This window comes from Ambystoma mexicanum, chromosome 4p, assembly GCF_040938575.1.
Source record: "Ambystoma mexicanum isolate Mex_15411 chromosome 4p, UKY_AmexF1_1, whole genome shotgun sequence".
NCBI classification, from domain to species: domain Eukaryota; kingdom Metazoa; phylum Chordata; class Amphibia; order Caudata; family Ambystomatidae; genus Ambystoma; species Ambystoma mexicanum.
The window spans coordinates 11202100-11220508 of record NC_090927.1 but is presented as its reverse complement, the minus strand read 5'-3'; the positions used below and the strand labels follow the sequence as shown (position 1 = coordinate 11220508).

At 49.7% G+C, this 18409-nt stretch overlaps 1 protein-coding gene across 2 annotated transcripts in view; it reads left to right on the top strand.

The window, feature by feature from the left end:
* LOC138452919 (NACHT, LRR and PYD domains-containing protein 3-like) overlaps positions 1–18409 on the top strand; it is a 467379-nt gene that overhangs the window by 399928 nt on the left and 49042 nt on the right. For both annotated transcript variants that reach the window (XM_069605268.1, XM_069605267.1), the window contains exon 10: positions 6391–6561. In XM_069605268.1, coding sequence (XP_069461369.1) covers positions 6391–6561 — 171 coding nt within the window. The remainder of the gene's footprint in view (positions 1–6390; positions 6562–18409) is intronic.

The following is an 18409-nucleotide window of genomic DNA, read 5'->3' as shown; positions in this document are numbered from 1 at the left end:
GAAGGAGGTAAGGTAGGGTATGAGGAGGGGGTACATTTTGGGAATAGGGGAGGTAGCAATGGGGTGAGAGGGGGAGGAGGTAGGATGAATTTTAGATAAGAGGAGGGAAAGTCACAGGAGTGAAGGAGGACAGAGTAGAGGGACGGGGAGATTGAGGAGGTAATGGGAGTGAGAAAGGAGGGGAGGAGAGGATGTTTTGGCGAAGGTTGAGGACTTTGTTAGAAAAGAAATTGGCGAGGTCAGTGGCAGAGAGGGGCGAGGCAATGGAATGATCAGGAGTAGGAGGAGAGAGAAGACGGGGTGAGAGGATCGAGAGTGGAGGAGATCAGAGAAGTAAGTACGTTTAGCAGCGTTAAGACAGTTGTCATAGAGAGTGTGATAGGAAAACTAAGTGGATTGGTTAGGAGGGGAGTGGTGTTTGCGCCAGTGTCATTCGAGGCATCTAAGGAAGCGACGCATGGAAGAAAGGTAAGGAGAGAGGCATGGTTGGGCGGGTTTGCGAGATGGACGAAACGCAGAGAGAGGGTAGAGACGGTTGAGAGTAGAAGTAAGGGAAGATGTTAAGGTGGAAGACGCATCATCGGCTGAAAGGGAGGAGAAGTGGGAGAGGGGGTAGGGAGGAGGAGCAGGAGGCAAAGAAAAGAGAGTGGTCAAAGTAGCGCAGATCACGCCGGTAAAGGGAGAAAGAGGATGAGGGGGAGGGAGGGTGGGAGGTAAAGATGAGATCAAGAGTGGAGCCAGATAGGTGAGTAGGTGGGGATGGGCGAGGAGTAAGAAGGTAGGAGTCCAGAATGGATAGGAGAGGAGAGTCGAGAGGGTTGGAGGGAAGATGGAGATTAAAGTCTCCTAGTACGATTAATGGAGTGGGACTGGGGGAGATAAGGCTGAGGAGATAATGTCATCATAGAATGATCCAAGGGGCCCAGGAGGGCGGTAGATTATGAGGAAAGAAATGGCATGATGGGAATTAAAGATTTTATACATGAATTCAAAAGAGGGGTGGACAGGAAGAGAAGTGGGACAGGGAGAAGAGATAAAGTTAGGGCGAAAGAGAAGGCCTATGCCACCTCCTCGACCTGAGGAACGAGGGACATGGGCAAAAGAGGATGAGGAAGAAGTAAGAGAAGCGTGCAGGAAAGAATTATGGGGGATCCAAGTTTTGGTGATACAGAGAAAATGGAGATTGAGGCGTAAGAATAAGTCAAGGACAGCAGTGGTTTTGTTGTAGATTGACCTAGTGTTCCAGATGGAGTTGGGAGTGCTAGTATTTTATAGATAGATAAGGTTGTGACGTCTAATAGAGTTGTTAGGGGGCTGAGTTGGGTGGTGTTAGGGGTGTGGAGGAAAGTTGAAAGAGGAGATGTCATGATGACAAGGCAAAGAGTGTTGAAGGAGGGGAGAGCGGGGGAAAGAGGGGTGGGTAGGGAAGAGGGATGGGAGGTACTAAAGGTACAGTGCATAACAGAGAGAGTGAGTGACAGAGAGTGGATCAGGGACTAAAGTGAAATGAGGGTGCAGGTGGGTGAGGAGTGGCTGTTGGAGGAGAGGGTGAAAGGGGGGATATCTGTGACAGTATATGTAGAGTATATGTCAGTGATTATAGTATGTCGTGTGCATGTGTGTGTGTGTCTGTGTGTTTAGTATTTATAGGGCTGGGGGGGTGGTGGTTGAGGTAAGCAAGAGGAGGCATGAATGCTTAGCCAATAGGCCGTAGACAAGAACGGGCAGGGAGGTGGGGGGGGTAGTGTTTAAGGTAGGTGGAAGGTGGTTTGAGAATCAGGTTAGGAGGCAGGAGGTACAGTGGAGACCTCAGTGGTGGGTGGAAATGGGAAGGAGGTAAGAAGGGAAAAAAGTGATGTTGGAGGTACTGGGGCTGAGGTGGAGGGTGGGGTGGGAGGAGCGCCTGAGATAGGGGTTATGTTGTGGGACACGAAAAGCAAGGGAGGGAGATAGTTGTGGAAGGGCTGGCAGGCAGATTAGGAGGCAGGCAGCTGAGGTGAAAGGTATAGTGCGTTTGGGACAGTTCATGTTGTTGGTGAGGAGATGAAAAGGAGCCAGGTAGGGGCAGACAGGCAGGCAAAGTCTACAATGGTAGGAAGATCCAATGACATTGAGGAGGAGCCATAGCGAAGCAGTCAAGCTGTAGCAGCGGGCACGATGGTGAATACATAGTGGGCCAGAAGTGAAGACCGCCAGGAGGAGCCACGGGTCTGGAGTTTATTTTTGGTGGCAGGACCCGGGGGCTCCCGGTAACGGAGAGTAAATAGTGGTGGGTGGAACGGGAGTGGGGCCAGATAACAGCAGGAGTTACTCACAGGCTCGCAGAGCAATCAAGGCTGGACTGTAGGAGAAAGTCACTGAGAAGCAGTCAGGGCGCCAGGCGAGGAGATTCAGTCAGAATCGCTGCAGGAATCACAGGGAGGACCGGTGGTGGCCGCAGCACTGCTACACTAAGCGAGGTGGAAGAAGCAAGCACCAGCAAGCGAGCAGAGCTCAGGGCCGTAAGGTGAACACAGGGAGAACCAGTGGAGTCCTGCAGCACTGCTACACTAAGCGAGGTGGAAGAAGCAAGCACCAGCAAGCGAGCAGAGCTCAGGGCCGTAAGGTGAACACAGGGAGAACCAGTGGAGTCCTGCAGCACTGCTACACTAAGCGAGGTGGAAGAAGCAAGCACCAGCAAGCGAGCAGAGTTCTGGGCCGTAAGGTGAACACAGGGAGAACCAGTGGAGTCCTGCAGCACTGCTACACTAAGCGAGGTGGAAGAAGCAAGCACCAGCAAGCGAGCAGAGTTCTGGGCCGTAAGGTGAACACAGGGAGAACCAGTGGAGTCCTGCAGCACTGCTACACTAAGCGAGGTGGAAGAAGCAAGCACCAGCAAGCGAGCAGAGTTCAGGGCCGTAAGGTGAACACAAGGAGAACCAGTGGAGTCCTGCAGCACTGCTACACTAAGCGAGGTGGAAGAAGCAAGCACCAGCAAGCGAGCAGAGTTCAGGGCCGTAAGGTAAACACAAGGAGAACCAGTGGAGTCCTGCAGCACTGCTACACTAAGCGAGGTGGAAGAAGCAAGCACCAGCAAGCGAGCAGAGTTCAGGGCCGTAAGGTGAACACAGGGAGAACCAGTGGAGTCCTGCAGCACTGCTACACTAAGCGAGGTGGAAGAAGCAAGCACCAGCAAGCGAGCAGAGTTCTGGGCCGTAAGGTGAACACAGGGAGAACCAGTGGAGTCCTGCAGCACTGCTACACTAAGCGAGGTGGAAGAAGCAAGCACCAGCAAGCGAGCAGAGTTCAGGGCCGTAAGGTGAACACAGGGAGAACCAGTGGAGTCCTGCAGCACTGCTACACTAAGCGAGGTGGAAGAAGCAAGCACCAGCAAGCGAGCAGAGTTCAGGGCCGTAAGGTGAACACAGGGAGAACCAGTGGAGTCCTGCAGCACTGCTACACTAAGCGAGGTGGAAGAAGCAAGCACCAGCAAGCGAGCAGAGTTCAGGGCCGTAAGGTGAACACAGGGAGAACCAGTGGAGTCCTGCAGCACTGCTACACTAAGCGAGGTGGAATAAGCAAGCACCAGCAAGCGAGCAGAGTTCTGGGCCGTAAGGTGAACACAGGGAGAACCAGTGGAGTCCTGCAGCACTGCTACACTAAGCGAGGTGGAAGAAGCAAGCACCAGCAAGCGAGCAGAGTTCAGGGCCGTAAGGTGAACACAGGGAGAACCAGTGGAGTCCTGCAGCACTGCTACACTAAGCGAGGTGGAAGAAGCAAGCACCAGCAAGCGAGCAGAGTTCTGGGCCGTAAGGTGAACACAGGGAGAACCAGTGGAGTCCTGCAGCACTGCTACACTAAGCGAGGTGGAAGAAGCAAGCACCAGCAAGCGAGCAGAGTTCAGGGCCGTAAGGTGAACACAGGGAGAACCAGTGGAGTCCTGCAGCACTGCTACACTAAGCGAGGTGGAAGAAGCAAGCACCAGCAAGCGAGCAGAGTCCTGGGCCGTAAGGTGAACACAGGGAGAACCAGTGGAGTCCTGCAGCACTGCTACACTAAGCGAGGTGGAAGAAGCAAGCACCAGCAAGCGAGCAGAGTTCAGGGCCGTAAGGTGAACACAGGGAGAACCAGTGGAGTCCTGCATCACTGCTACACTAAGCGAGGTGGAAGAAGCAAGCACCAGCAAGCGAGCAGAGTTCTGGGCCGTAAGGTGAACACAGGGAGAACCAGTGGAGTCCTGCAGCACTGCTACACTAAGCGAGGTGGAAGAAGCAAGCACCAGCAAGCGAGCAGAGTTCAGGGCCGTAAGGTGAACACAGGGAGAACCAGTGGAGTCCTGCAGCACTGCTACACTAAGCGAGGTGGAAGAAGCAAGCACCAGCAAGCGAGCAGAGTTCAGGGCCGTAAGGTGAACACAGGGAGAACCAGTGGAGTCCTGCAGCACTGCTACACTAAGCGAGGTGGAAGAAGCAAGCACCAGCAAGTGAGCAGAGTTCAGGGCCGTAAGGTGAACACAGGGAGAACCAGTGGAATCCTGCAGCACTGCTACACTAAGCGAGGTGGAAGAAGCAAGCACCAGCAAGCGAGCAGAGTTCTGGGCCGTAAGGTGAACACAGGGAGAACCAGTGGAGTCCTGCAGCACTGCTACACTAAGCGAGGTGGAAGAAGCAAGCACCAGCAAGCGAGCAGAGTTCAGGGCCATAAGGTGACAAAGAGATCCATGGAGCAGGAGTGCGTTGATGGCGGTGGGACCCGCGAAACCCTGCGAGAGCGGACAGCGAGGCTGGCCAGGAGGAGGATGCGGCTGAGCAGCAGGGAGGTGCTGGAAGGGTGGACAGGGGGTCGTTAGGAAGAGCTGAAGCCCGGAAAGGGCTGATGAGAACCCAGGCAGAGCCGCTCAGGGCGAGCCACGGCAGGGCCCGCGGGAAGACCCGGCAGCCATTGGGCAGAGCATCACTCAGAAGCAGGTGGATGGAGGGAGGATCCAGTCGCTGGCCATGGATCAGAGAAGTAGGCAAAGGAGAACAGCTATCAACAAGCTCGAAATAAAAAAAACTGAAGTGTACGCCTGGCGTAAGGCCGCCGTCTGTAGGAGGAGAGCTGGGTCCAAAATCCGAGGTAAGCGGCGGCAGCAGTCAGGATAGATTTATAGAAGGGGGGCAGAGGTCACCATATTGCCGTCCACGAGGTGGAAAGAGCGTGGCTGAAGAGTGGCATTTAGGTTGACCAAGGATGTTGTATGTTGAGGGAAGAGATCCAGAGATGCACGAAGTGCTGAGTTGCTGTAGAAATTGTTGAATATAACGCTCTCAGGTAGCTTGATTCAGCCTGAAGGAGGGAGACGCCGGGTCAGGCTGTCCGATGCTTAAGCGCCCCCGGGTGGAGGCGCTTAAGCGATTAAGCAAATTCGATGTTAAAATATGTTAAAGGATTCTTCTAAAGGGAAACTTGTATATTATGTTTTCAGGTATGTCCACTTACTGTGCGTATATTTGTAAGTGCCAGCTTTTCATTTTGTTGGGGGGCCAGGGGGTCCCACACCTCGTGATGCGAGGGAGCCGTACCCACCCCATAGTGGACATTTACAGCCCGTAGACAATATAAACATAACATGTCCCTGCTCTGGTGCCGCCCCCAACATACTGTTATTGTGTTCCCTGCTCCCCTTTCAATTCTGCACCCAAAAAACAGTTATAATACCTTATGTCCTATCACCACTTCTAGCATCTGCAACCAACGCACTCATTAATGCCCCTAATGGGAAGTTACCAGCGCAGTCCATAGAGTCGAATATTTACCCCGTAACATGACTAAACATGACAAATTCACAGAGGGTACATGAAGAACATACTAGTAACATACAAGCAATGGATTTCCACTTAAAACTGACACAAAGCCTTTGAATAAGTGTGTCTAACAGCAGTGGCCCACACTAATGTAACGCAATTTACACAGACAGCATTCACGAGGCTTTGCATGAAGCATGCTTTTACCACATTGTAACATGCAGCATCGACTAAAGTCAGGCATACAACGGAGCCCCGGACGGAGCGACACACAGTGAAACACACCTCAGCCCTGTGGGGCCTTGACACGCTCCGTTTCTGGGAACTACCCTCTTTGCCCTTGTAAATTGTACAACAATAGAACAAAGGGCAAACAGCACACATTCTGCACAATGTAAACGGACCCTCGTGTCCTTATAAATTGTGAAGAACGTGTTCTATTTATCCTTTGTCCTGTTTTTATGTCTCTGGTGGAACGGGCTGTGTAAAGGTGATGGTGGGAAGGTGTTTGTGTATCAAAAGGGCCCTGACCTGCAACTGAGTGGCCTCATCATAGATGGCAGAGAGATGTGCAGCTGTGATGTCCCTTTTCATACTCTGCCTTATCTCCCATTTTCTCCTGCAGGTTGGCGTGGTGCAAACTCACTGGTTCATGCTGTGCAGCTCTCTCCTCGGTTCTCAAACAAAGCCCATCTTTCTCGAAGCTCGGCCTGAGTGGGAATGAACTGGAGGACTCTGGAGTGACAGAGCTGTGTGACGGACTGAAAGATCCAGGCTGCAAAATACAGACACTGTGGTAAGGAGCTGCTCGATCCGTCACTATCAGATTATATTGACAGTAAACGTGAAGACTCACATTTCAGATTTAGGATTGGGGAGTGCTTTTAACATCTCTTCTTGGTGAATGTTGTGGAGATGGATTCACTGCACGTGCCCCTCACCAGATGACATTGCCACGAGGAAGGGAGGGCCTTGTGCAGTGTTTCACAATTAACAAAAGACAATGCTGGAGTTGGGTAACGATAATGTGACGGCATAAACCTGCTTATTGCTCACACTGCTGTCGACTACCCCTCCCTCTCCAAACCCTCCCCCATCTTGCTTCTTATTCATATCTTCTCTCAATGCCTTTCTTGTCACCTTTTCCTCCTGCACAACTTCAAAGTAGTCCCTCACGTCCCAACCTGTCCTTCCTGCCAACTGGCACCTCCCAGTTCTCATGGAAGCTTTTCTATGGCTCCGCCTTTTATTGCATTAAACCTACCAGCCACATATGCTCCCCCCTCTTCGATCTCTAATCCTCATTGGAGACCTACAGTTATCGTGTAGTGAGATCTTTGCCAGATTCCTCTGGCGCAGAGGGCTCCAGGAGCGGCTGAGTGCGACACTGTTTGACATGCGCTTGCATTATGCAGCTTGTGGCGAGGGTGGAGGTGGTGATGCCAGAGGGAGCAGGAACCAGAACATTGCAGGGAGGGTGGGCAAAACAGGGGTTCTGTGAAGCAGCTGAATGCGGCGGCAGGCGTGGTGGGGAATCAGTGGCTGATGTAGCAGTGTGATTAGTTGCTTCCTGCTGTGAAAGTAACGCCACAAATAAGTGGGTTGAGGGTGCAGGAGACGTCTGTTGTTCCCTCCCATGTTTCACATGCTTGGGGCGCTAGTGTGGCTTGAGACCATCTACCGGGCTGCTGAAAACTGGTTAAATCACCTGACATCAGAAATCTGTCTGAAAGCTCCACTTCCCCAGTCCAGGTTTGGAGCAGTGATGTCTATGTGTGAGATGAGGCAAAAGTGCCTCGATGTCATGAACTGAGGTCGTAGGTGAACTTATGCCTTCTTCCCCAAGCACCAGCCAAGGACCAAAATATACTCCTTAAAAATGCAAAGTACCAAAATCCAAAGGGAAATCCAAAAGAGTTCCAGTGCAGCAAAAGTTCAATCCAGTAGCCAATAATCCAAAAACAGAGCCGGTTCACCAGAGCCAACAAGGAGAACAAGAAGCAATCCAGAGAGGGAGAGCCAAGGTCCAGGAGATCAAGATCCAGAAGCCAGGAGATCAAGATCCAGAAGCCAGGAGATCAAGATCCAAAAGCCAGGAGATCAAGGTCCAGAAGCCAGGAGATCAAGATCCAGAAGCCAGGAGATCAAGATCCAGGAGCCAGGAGATCAAGATCCAGGAGCCAGGAGATCAAGGTCCAGATGCCAGGAGATCAAGATCCAGAAGGTCAGGAGATCAAGATCCAGAAGCCAGGAGATCAAGATCCATAAGACAGGAGATCAAGGTCCAGAAGCCAGGAGATCAAGGTCCAGAAGCCAGGAGATCAAGGTCCAGAAGCCAGGAGATCAAGATCCCGAAGCCTGGAGATCAAGATACAGAAGCCAGGAGATCAAGATCCAGAAGCCAGGAGATCAAGATCCAGAAGGTCAGGAAGCACAGGAGACAAGTCACCCACAATGCAGCTGAGAAGCAGGGATGTCCTGTTGTCGGGTCCTTAAATAATCCAGAACTCCCCTTCGGGTTGCTGTAACATGTGAGGTTGTCACATGACCGCCCAGGTCCTTTGCTGTTGCCGGTGCGTGCGTCGGGCACCGTCGCCAAGCTACCACGCCAGTCTCCAGCAATGCTGCAGGGGCACCCAGTGCCACTTAGCCCCGGAGGGTGAAGAGGAGCATGGTCAGGAATGGCGCGGAAGCCCAGGCCACGACGAGTGACACAGCCATGATGAGAGCACCTAACAGGTAAGAGCTTGACACTCAGGCAAAACAGAGCTGATGTAGCACACAGGGGGATTCTTATGACACCCATGCAAACAATGTGCTGGTGTGGCGTACACAAATGATGGGGGCGAGGGTTGGACAGGAGAACAGGCCTAACATTTCTGAGTGAAATTCAAATTAAGCAGCAGTCAAGTAGAACAGACTCCTGGAAGAAGTGACTTGCTACAAACAGTAAATAAATAAATCAATAAAGGGCTGGGGGCAAAAAGGCTCAGCCTTGAAAATAGTGTGACAAACTCCCATCCCTGGCTGTAGTGATCGAGGCGAGTGAGAAGAAGAAATTACTTCAGTTGATAAGAGTTGGAGTAAGGAATAAGAGATTGAAGAGGAACTGCTGGATGTTATGGAAACGTAGAGGAGGAAAAGAGGGAAATAGAGAAAAGAGATTAGGCTTTTATCAAGCTATTGACTCGAGAGTCTGAGGGCAGGATTAAGAAAAGTCAGCCAGAAGGAGGTTCTGGAGAGCATGGTCAGGCCTCCTTCAGGTCTAAACCTAGGGAGGAGGTCGCGTTGGGTGCCAGGGGGAGCAGTGATAGCATAAAAAGGAAGTGGGAATGACAGACTCACAAAGGAAAACTAGTAGCGGACAATACTTCCATATCATCCCTGGCTGACCCCCAATTCATCACCCTCCAGGATATTGGGGACTGGTTTTGTCTCGGTGTTCGGGACCATCTAGGTTTACTGAGCAGAAGTCTTGTTTTGGGCCAGGTGAAGTAGCCCTCTTCGGAACACTGGCATCTGGGGGATAAAAATATGACAGCAGTACAATTCTCTACCAGTTATTTACCAATTGTGGAGTTTATAACAACATGTGTGATGCTTGGATTTGAAAACGTGACCACACTACAGTCTCCAATTAGATATTTCTGAGTAACTCCCTCCCAGTTTACCTCCTTGCCATCAAAATAGAGCTAGGATTCATATCAGGGCCACACCCTCCTAGTATTTATCCAATCAGTAGCTCTATCTACAAGTGTAGATGTCGATTCACTAAAATCAGTAATGGTAATGGTTCCACCCCTACAATAACCCCCACCAAGTGTAGCGCACCTGGGGATAAATGTAATGCCGGTATTAAAATATGGTGTTGAACGTTGTTCTTGCTGTTGTTTGTACAGTGCATTCAAATGAGGACTAGGGGGAGTGCTGTCAGAGGCGTTCGCTTTCAGCAGTGCAGCTTGACAGCTTACCGATGATTACGGTGTGAGGTCCTTTACTCTAATTCAGAAGAGGGTAGTCTGGTGTTTCGAATTTCAGCGTTTGCCGCCCTATGTGCACAATGCTTCCCGTGTATCTGCTGTTCCCGTTCCCTTGCATATTCGTGGGATCCCGTCTTACATTTGTCTGTGGAGAAAAGAGTACAGCAGCAGCACACCAGGCAACTCGTGCAGCCCCACCATATACATCTGGCATTTCAAATAGGCCATCAGGGCTCTTATAGAATCAGTCCAACCCCTTTAGCCTTATTCTGACCAACAGAAAGTGAGATGCCCTAGACAATCACAACCATTAAACACACCAGGTGCACAGCTGCAGACCCTATGCTCAGCGCCCTAGACAATCACATCCATTAAACACTCTAGGTTCACAGCTGCAGATCCTCTGCTCAGCGCCCTAGACCATCACAATCATTAAACACACTAGGTTCACAGCTACAGACCCTGTGCCCTAGTCCTAGACAATCACAACCATTAAACACACTAGGTTCACAGCTGCAGACTATCTGCTTGGTGCCCCAACCAATCACAACCATTAAACACACTAGGTTCACAGCTACAGACCCTCTTCTCGGTGCCCTAGACAATCACAACCATTAAACACACTAGGTTCACAGCTGCAGACCCTCAGCGAAGTTCCCTAGACAATCACAACCATTAAACACACTAGGTTCACAGCTGCAGACTATCTGCTTGGTGCCCCAACCAATCACAACCATTAAACACACTAGGTTCAGAGCTGCAGACTCTCTGCTCAGCGCCCTAGACAATCACAACCATTAAACACACTAGGTTTACAGCTGCAGACCCTCTGCTTGGCACCCTAGACAATCACAACCATTAAACACACTGGTAATTCCGTGGATCAGTGTGACATCCCTTCTTGTGCACAGGTACAATGATACTGTCCCTCCACGATAGGGGGAGGCATTGTGTAATTGTATCACACTGATCCAACGGAATAACCAATAGAGCCGCTTGGCCCAGATGTTACTGTTGAGCTTCTAATATAGTGCAAAGGGGTAATGCCCTGAAATAATTCCAGCTGTCTAGATCTATTAATGTAGAGCAAATCTCCATCACTGATTCTGTGAACTCTAGGCTTCCCAGTAGTCTCCAATGCTGGAGCACCACAATTCCATGTAGGAGTGTCCATTTGCACCAATACACTAATGACCATGCCCTCTGTCGCACCACCACTGGTGCAAAATGGGCCTTCCAGAATGATTCACTTTGCAGCCTTCGCGCGTCCCTGTGTGGCCCCTTCTTAGCTCAACGATCTACTGACGGATGAACCTTTACTAAGTTGGCATAAGTGCATATGTCCCCACTGTTCTTTTTCAGGGGCCAGGCCTGTACAACCTCGTCACCCTCTTCTATGTTAAAAGAGGTATTCACTACACACTGAGAACCCAGTGTAGTATTGGACTTAATGCTATTTTGCCCTTTAGTGGCCCCTTAGAAACTGCTTTTAGGGTATTACCAGGGGTGACCTCGACCATCACAAGAGCTCGGGTCTCATGTAGCAAGTTTCTGATCTCATGTAGGCCCCTTTTCCTTTTCCGATTACTCTGTAAATCCTGGTACATTACAATCTGCTTAATAGGTCTCTTAGGCTTGTGTTTATACCAACCAACATCTAGTACAAAACCTTCATGATTACGGAGCAACTGTTCCCCCTTGCTACATTCAATGTTTGTATGTAACAGCTCACTTGGTGAAGCAGCGCATGCAATGATCTAGTCAATGGCTATAGCTTGAGTCTCCACCATACTGGCAGTTCGGCGTATTAAGCCTGGCACTTCGCTAAGTATGGATTCATGCCCAAGAAGTTGCAGCAGTCATAGTTAGTAGGTCTTCAAGGATTCCAAGCATGGTGGCCGGGGTGAAATCCAGATTCAGTGCCAGTCTAGGTACCAGCGGAGAGGAACGGTTGAATGTTTTGGGTGTAGGAATATGAATGTCCACACCCATAATAATAGAGCCCAGGGGAGCAGTCAATACACCGGAGCCAATGCTCTCTGCCAGACCCTCATCAGCCAAGCTCCTTCCATCGGTGCCATTCAGGGCAAGCATACCAGAAGTCTCATCAGCCTCTTTAGAATGATCCGGCTCCAAGATGATCAAGGGAGATCAGCCAAGGTCCTTCCATCAGTGCCATTCAGGGCGAGCATACCAGAAGACTCATCAGATCAGCCTCTTTAGAATGATCAGGCTCCAAGATGATCAAGGGAGATCAGCCAAGGTCCTTCCATCGGTGCCAATCAGAGCAAGCATACCAGAAGTCTTATCAGCCTCTTTAGAATGATCCGGCTCCAAGATGATCAAGGGAGATCAGCCAAGGTCCTTCCATCAGTGCCATTCAGGGCGAGCATAACAGAAGTCTCATCAGCCTCTTTAGAATGATCAAGCTCCAAGATGATCAAGGGAGATCAGCCAAGGTCCTTCCATCAGTGCCATTCAGGGCGAGCATAACAGAAGTCTCATCAGCCTCTTTAGAATGATCAGGCTCCAAGATGATCAAGGGAGATCTGCCAAGGTCCTTCCTTCAGTGCCATTCAGGGTGAGCATAACAGAAGTCTCATCAGCCTCTTAATAATGATCAGGCTCCAAGATGATCAAGGGAGATCAGCCAAGGTTCTTCCATTGGTGCAATTCAGGGCGAGCATAACAGAAGTCTCATCAGCCTCTTAATAATGATCAGGCTCCAAGATGATCAAGGGCGATCAGCCAAGGTCCTTCCATCAGTGCCATTCAGGGCGAGCATAACAGAAGTCTCATCAGCCTCTTCAGAATGATCAGGCTCCAAGATGATCAAGAGAGATCAGCCAAGGTCCTTCCATCGGTGCCATTCAGGGTGAGCATAACAGAAGTCTCATCAGCCTCTTAATAATGATCAGGCTCCAAGATGATCAAGGGAGATCAGCCAAGGTCCTTCCATCGGTGCAATTCAGGGCGAGCATAATAGAAGTCTCATCAGCCTCTTTAGAATGATCAGGCTCCAAGATGATCAAGGGCGATCAGCCAAGGTCCTTCCATCTGTGCCATTCAGGGCGAGCATACCAGAAGTCTCATCAGCCTCTTTCGAATGATCAGGCTCCAAGATGATCAAGGGAGATCAGCCAAGGTCCTTCCATCGGTGCCAATCAGAGCGAACATACCAGAAGTCTTATCAGCCTCTTTAGAATGATCCGGCTCCAAGATGATCAAGGGAGATCAGCCAAGGTCCTTCCATCAGTGCCATTCAGGGCGAGCATAACAGAAGTCTCATCAGCCTCTTTAGAATGATCAGGCTCCAAGATGATCAAGGGAGATCAGCCAAGGTCCTTCCATCAGTGCCATTCAGGGTGAGCATAACAGAAGTCTCATCAGCCTCTTTAGAATGATCAGGCTCCAAGATGATCAAGAGAGATCAGCCAAGGTCCTTCCATCAGTGCCATTCAGGGTGAGCATAACAGAAGTCTCATCAGCCTCTTAATAATGATCAGGCTCCAAGATGATCAAGGGAGATCATCCAAGATCCTTCCATCGGTGCAATTCAGGGCGCGCATAATAAAAGTCTCATCAGCCTCTTTAGAATGATCAGGCTCCAAGATGATCAAGAGAGATCAGGCAAGGTCCTTCCATCTGTGCCATTCAGGGCGAACATACCAGATGTCTCATCAGCCTCTTTAGAATGATCAGGCTCCCAGATGATCAAAGGAGATCAGCCAAGGTCCTTCCATCAGTGTCATTCATAGCGAGCATACCAGAAGTCTCATCAGCCTCTTTAGAAGCATCAGGCTCCAAGGTGATCAGAAGAGATCAACCAAGGTCTTTGCATCGGTGCCATTCAGGGCGAGCATAATAAAAGTCTCATCAGCCTTTTTAGAACATTCCGGCTCCAAGATGATCAAAGGAGATCAGCCAAAGTCCTTCCATCGGTGCCATTTAGGGCGAGCATACCAGAAGTCTCATCAGCCTCTTTAGAATCATCAGGCTCCAAGGTGATCAGAAGAGATCAACCAAGGTCTTTGCATCGGTGCCATTCAGGGAGAGTATACCAGAAGTCTCATCAGCCTCTTTAGAATGATCAGGCTCCAAGATGATCAAAGGAGATCAGCTAAGGTCCTTCTATCTGTGCCATTCAGGGCGAGCATACCAGAAGTCTCATCAGCCTCTTTCGAATGATCAGGCTCCAAGATGATCAAGGGAGATCAGCCAAGGTCCTTCCATCAGTGCCAATCAGAGCGAACATACCAGAAGTCTTATCAGCCTCTTTAGAATGATCCGGCTCCAAGATGATCAAGGGAGATCCGCCAAGGTCCTTCCATCAGTGCCATTCAGGGCGAGCATAACAGAAGTCTCATCAGCCTCTTTAGAATGATCAGGCTCCAAGATGATCAAGGGAGATCAGCCAAGGTCCTTCCATCAGTGCCATTCAGGGCGAGCATAACAGAAGTCTCATCAGCCTCTTTAGAATGATCAGGCTCCAAGATGATCAAGGGAGATCTGCCAAGGTCCTTCCACCAGTGCCATTCAGGGTGAGCATAACAGAAGTCTCATCAGCCTCTTAATAATGATCAGGGTCCAAGATGATCAAGGGAGATCAGCCAAGGTCCTTCGATCGGTGCAATTCAGGGCGAGCATAACAGAAGTCTCATCAGCCTCTTTAGAATGATCAGGCTCCAAGAGGATCAAGGGAGATCAGGCAAGGTCCTTCCATCTGTGCCATTCAGGGCGAGCATACCAGATGTCTCATCAGCCTCTTTAGAATTATCAGGCTCCCAGATGATCAAAGGAGATCCGCCAAGGTCCTTCCATCAGTGTCATTCAGGGCGAGCATACCAGATGTCTCATCAGCCTCTTTAGAATGATCAGGCTCCCAGATGATCAAAGGAGATCATCCAAGGTCCTTCCATCAGTGTCATTCATAGCGAGCATATCAGAAGTCTCATCAGCCTTTTTAGAACGTTCCGGCTCCAAGATGATCAAAGGAGATCAGCCAAAGTCCTTCCATCAGTGCCATTTAGGGCGAGCATACCAGAAGTCTCACCAGCCTCTTTAGAATCATCAGGCTCCAAGGTGATCAGAGGAGATCAACCAAGGTCCTTCCATCTGTGCCATTCAGGGCGAGCATACCAGAAGTCTCATCAGCCTCTTTCGAATGATCAGGCTCCAAGATGATCAAGGGAGATCAGCCAAGGTCCTTCCATCGGTGCCAATCAGGGCGAGCATACCAGAAGTCTTATCAGCCTCTCTAGAATGATCCGGCTCCAAGATGATCAAAGGATATCAGCCAAGGTCCTTCCACCGGTGCCATTCAGGGCAAGCATACCAGAAGTCTCATCAGCCTCTTTAGAATGACCCGGCTCCAAGATGATCAAAGGATATTAGCCAAGGTCCTTCCATCGGTGCCATTCAGGGCAAGCATACCAGAAGTCTCATCAGCCTCTTTAGAATGATCAGGCTACAAGATGATCAAGGGAGATGAGGCAGATTCAATAGTCTTAGAGCCCAGGCAGGGCACCAACGCCGTAAATTCTGCCACAAGTTCAGAGCAAAGACCCTTTAAGGTGGCAGTTTGTTCATCATGCAATATGAACACATTGGTAATCTTTGTTGTCCTCTTAGGGGCTGATGCAACACCAGCCACTCCAAATTTTTCTGAGGGCATGAGCGAGACGAATGTCGTGGGAAGACACCACTTTTCTACTTGACAAATTGCACCACACACAACAACTCTGAATCCCTCCATTCAGAGTGATCCTGTGAGATCACTACTTCGTCTTCTTCGTGAATTGGCTCCATGACACCATCCCATTTCTCAACAATCTCTGGTGGCGCAAAAGCAACACGGTCAGCAGCGGGTGCTGCCATCGACCCACAGGGTCGTCACTTAAAAGTCCTGCCTGCCACCAGGGAACAGCGATGAACAGGAGACCACAAGACCGGCTCAAAGGATACTAGGCCCAACAGTCACCACTCTTGTTAGTACGCAAGTCCATCCACCTGGCTGGGACTTTACAGGACAGGGTGTCCAGCAGTGTCAATTATAAGCAGGTTTTTACAGAGAAATTTCACACCTGATAGTATCTAATATTCACGGTGCCGACTGCAACTGCGGAGGGACTTTATCAAAAGTAGAGATCGGGATAGAAATAATTCACCCCCACATTTGGGTTTACATGTGCCAAGCTCTACCTTCAATAAGTCACTGTATCATTTGCTGCAGGTTAATGTGGAGAGTGTGTTATTTTTTATGCTTGGCTTGCTAACCCATTCATTTTACAAACGGGTGAGGGGGCCATCCTTTGTCCACACGAGCAGGTACACACTGCTGTGGATTCACACAGAAACAGGCTGCATACGTTTCAGTCAGGGGCAGCTCCAATTACACAGCACTCACCAATGTTGAGGAAAGAAGGTAAAAGGGGGTCCGCTCCGTTAAAGTGCAGCCTGAGTAACATATTTTCTTTATTGCTGCTCTGTGAACTTCAGCGAACAGCAGCAAACAGCCCGACACTCTCTGACACACCGCGAGCGCTCCGTGCTCCAAGGCGGTCTTTCAAGTCTTCTTGATTTCTGTGTTCACCAATAGGTGCGCCGTGCTGAAACCAATGCTAACAGTAAACAGCCCGACACTCTCTGACACTCCGCGAGCACTCTGCGCTCTAATGCAGCCTTTGAAGTCTTCATGATTTCGATGTTCCCCAGTAGGTTTGCCGTGCAGAAACAAATGATCACAGCAAACAGTCCGACACTCTCCGACTCTCTGCGAGTGCTCCGCCCCCTAATGCAGCCTTTGAAGTTTTCAATATGTGTGCCATGCAGAAACCAATACTCACAGCAAACAGCCCAACACTCTCCGGCACTCCACAGAAGAGTTCCATCAGGCATGTATAAATAAAAAAATACATGGTGCACCCAGCCGTAGGCTTGAATAGGTTTTTACACTTTATGAGAGGGATCCTTGATCGTTCAATCTTATCTGCAATTGCTTATCAATGTGAATTGATACTTATATTTTTAGTGGCCCTTCTGGGATACCACATTTGGCCAATTTGGCCCATAATTTATCCTGATACCCACGATCGAGGACTGTGAATAAATAAAGACAGTCAGAATATAAAGATAGACGTCCGAACAGCATGGCCTGATCTTGACATCATTTATGTGTAGGCCCATTCAATGAACATCCCATGCCTTGTCCAACCTTCCTGGAAACATGTGTCCAAGTCCTTCAATAGCAAAGATGCTAAAACTTGGCTTTCAACACCCAAGAGAGCGATTGGGAGGTCATTATTTGGATTATCCCCATCACTCTTCTTGACAATTGGCACTATGATGGATTTGTGCCAGAAACTTGGCAATTTCCTTTCCACGATCATGTGAATGTAGAGAGAATCCAAGATGTTATCATAATGTTGGATTTCCTCGCTATATCGCATGGGAGAGCCCATTAGGACCAAGGCTCTAGATAGGGAAGCAATAGCAAGTTTAATGTCAGTTTCTCTGAATGTTCCACCCCAGATCTGTGTGACATCCCCTTATGTAGAAACTCTTAATAGTATAAGGGTGCATATAAGGCAGAGAAATGATGTTATGTTCTGTTATTTGGTATTTAAATAGCGCTCTATATATCATTGGTATGACCTCAAAGCGCTTGTGGGTTGAACGCCCTCGGGGACCTTAGCCCAAGTCAGTCGAGAGAGTAGATTATTATAGGGTTCTTGGGTGCACTCAATATGTGAGCAGCTGATACGATTGCCTGATGGTAGCTGCATCCTAGCATTAGGGGTGGTGGGACTGAGAGATCAGTTGAATGTGTGCTGTCTGGTGGTTGGTCTCCGAGACTGCATCATTCTGGCAGCATTAGGCCTGTGTAGGATGCTTAAGTGTGCAGCTAGGCCAATTTTTCGTTGGGTATCGCTGCGTTCCAGCAGGATGTTGAGGTTTTAATGGAGTATTGTTCGTATGTGAGCAGCTAGGCCGAAATTGATCGAGGGCAGTAGCCACACTCTATTGTGTGTTGGTGTAGAGACTGAGCATAGTGATTGGAGAGGAGAGTGTCTGGAGTGGATGTTTCATTCTTACCATCCCACTGTTCCGGATTACATTCACGCGCTTCGTGGTAGCGGCACTCAGAGGGAGATGGCATAGGAGGCAGCTGGGCATGTGTAGTAGACTCAGGAAGCGGATAGTCCGCAGTCTGGTCCAGTGTAATGACATTGAGGTCGTGGTTCCTGGTGTTGGGTTTCAGCGGCCTCAGATGGTCATCGTCAGGTTTATGGAAAGAGCTAGGTTTTTAGAGCTTTGCGGAAGGCATGTAGGATATGATATGATATGGCATTGATAACACGCCTTTACACAAATGTTTCAAGGCGTGACGAGGCAAGGGAGGGAAGACAAAGACAAAAATCTTACTAGGCCAGGTGACATTGAGATCATGCAAGTGCAGGGGAGGGGGGAAGGGAAAAGTGCTGGGGGAGAGCGAGGCAGTGCAATACATGATAGACAGTAAAGAATATAAATAGAACGATGGTAAAAAAGTGCGGCCAGCTTGTGGCAAGTGCAGGGTAAGTGCAGGCATCAAGTGGCAAGAGCTGGTAGGGGACTATAGGGATACATAAACAGCCCCCAAGTGCTGGGGTTGCCCGGGTGGCA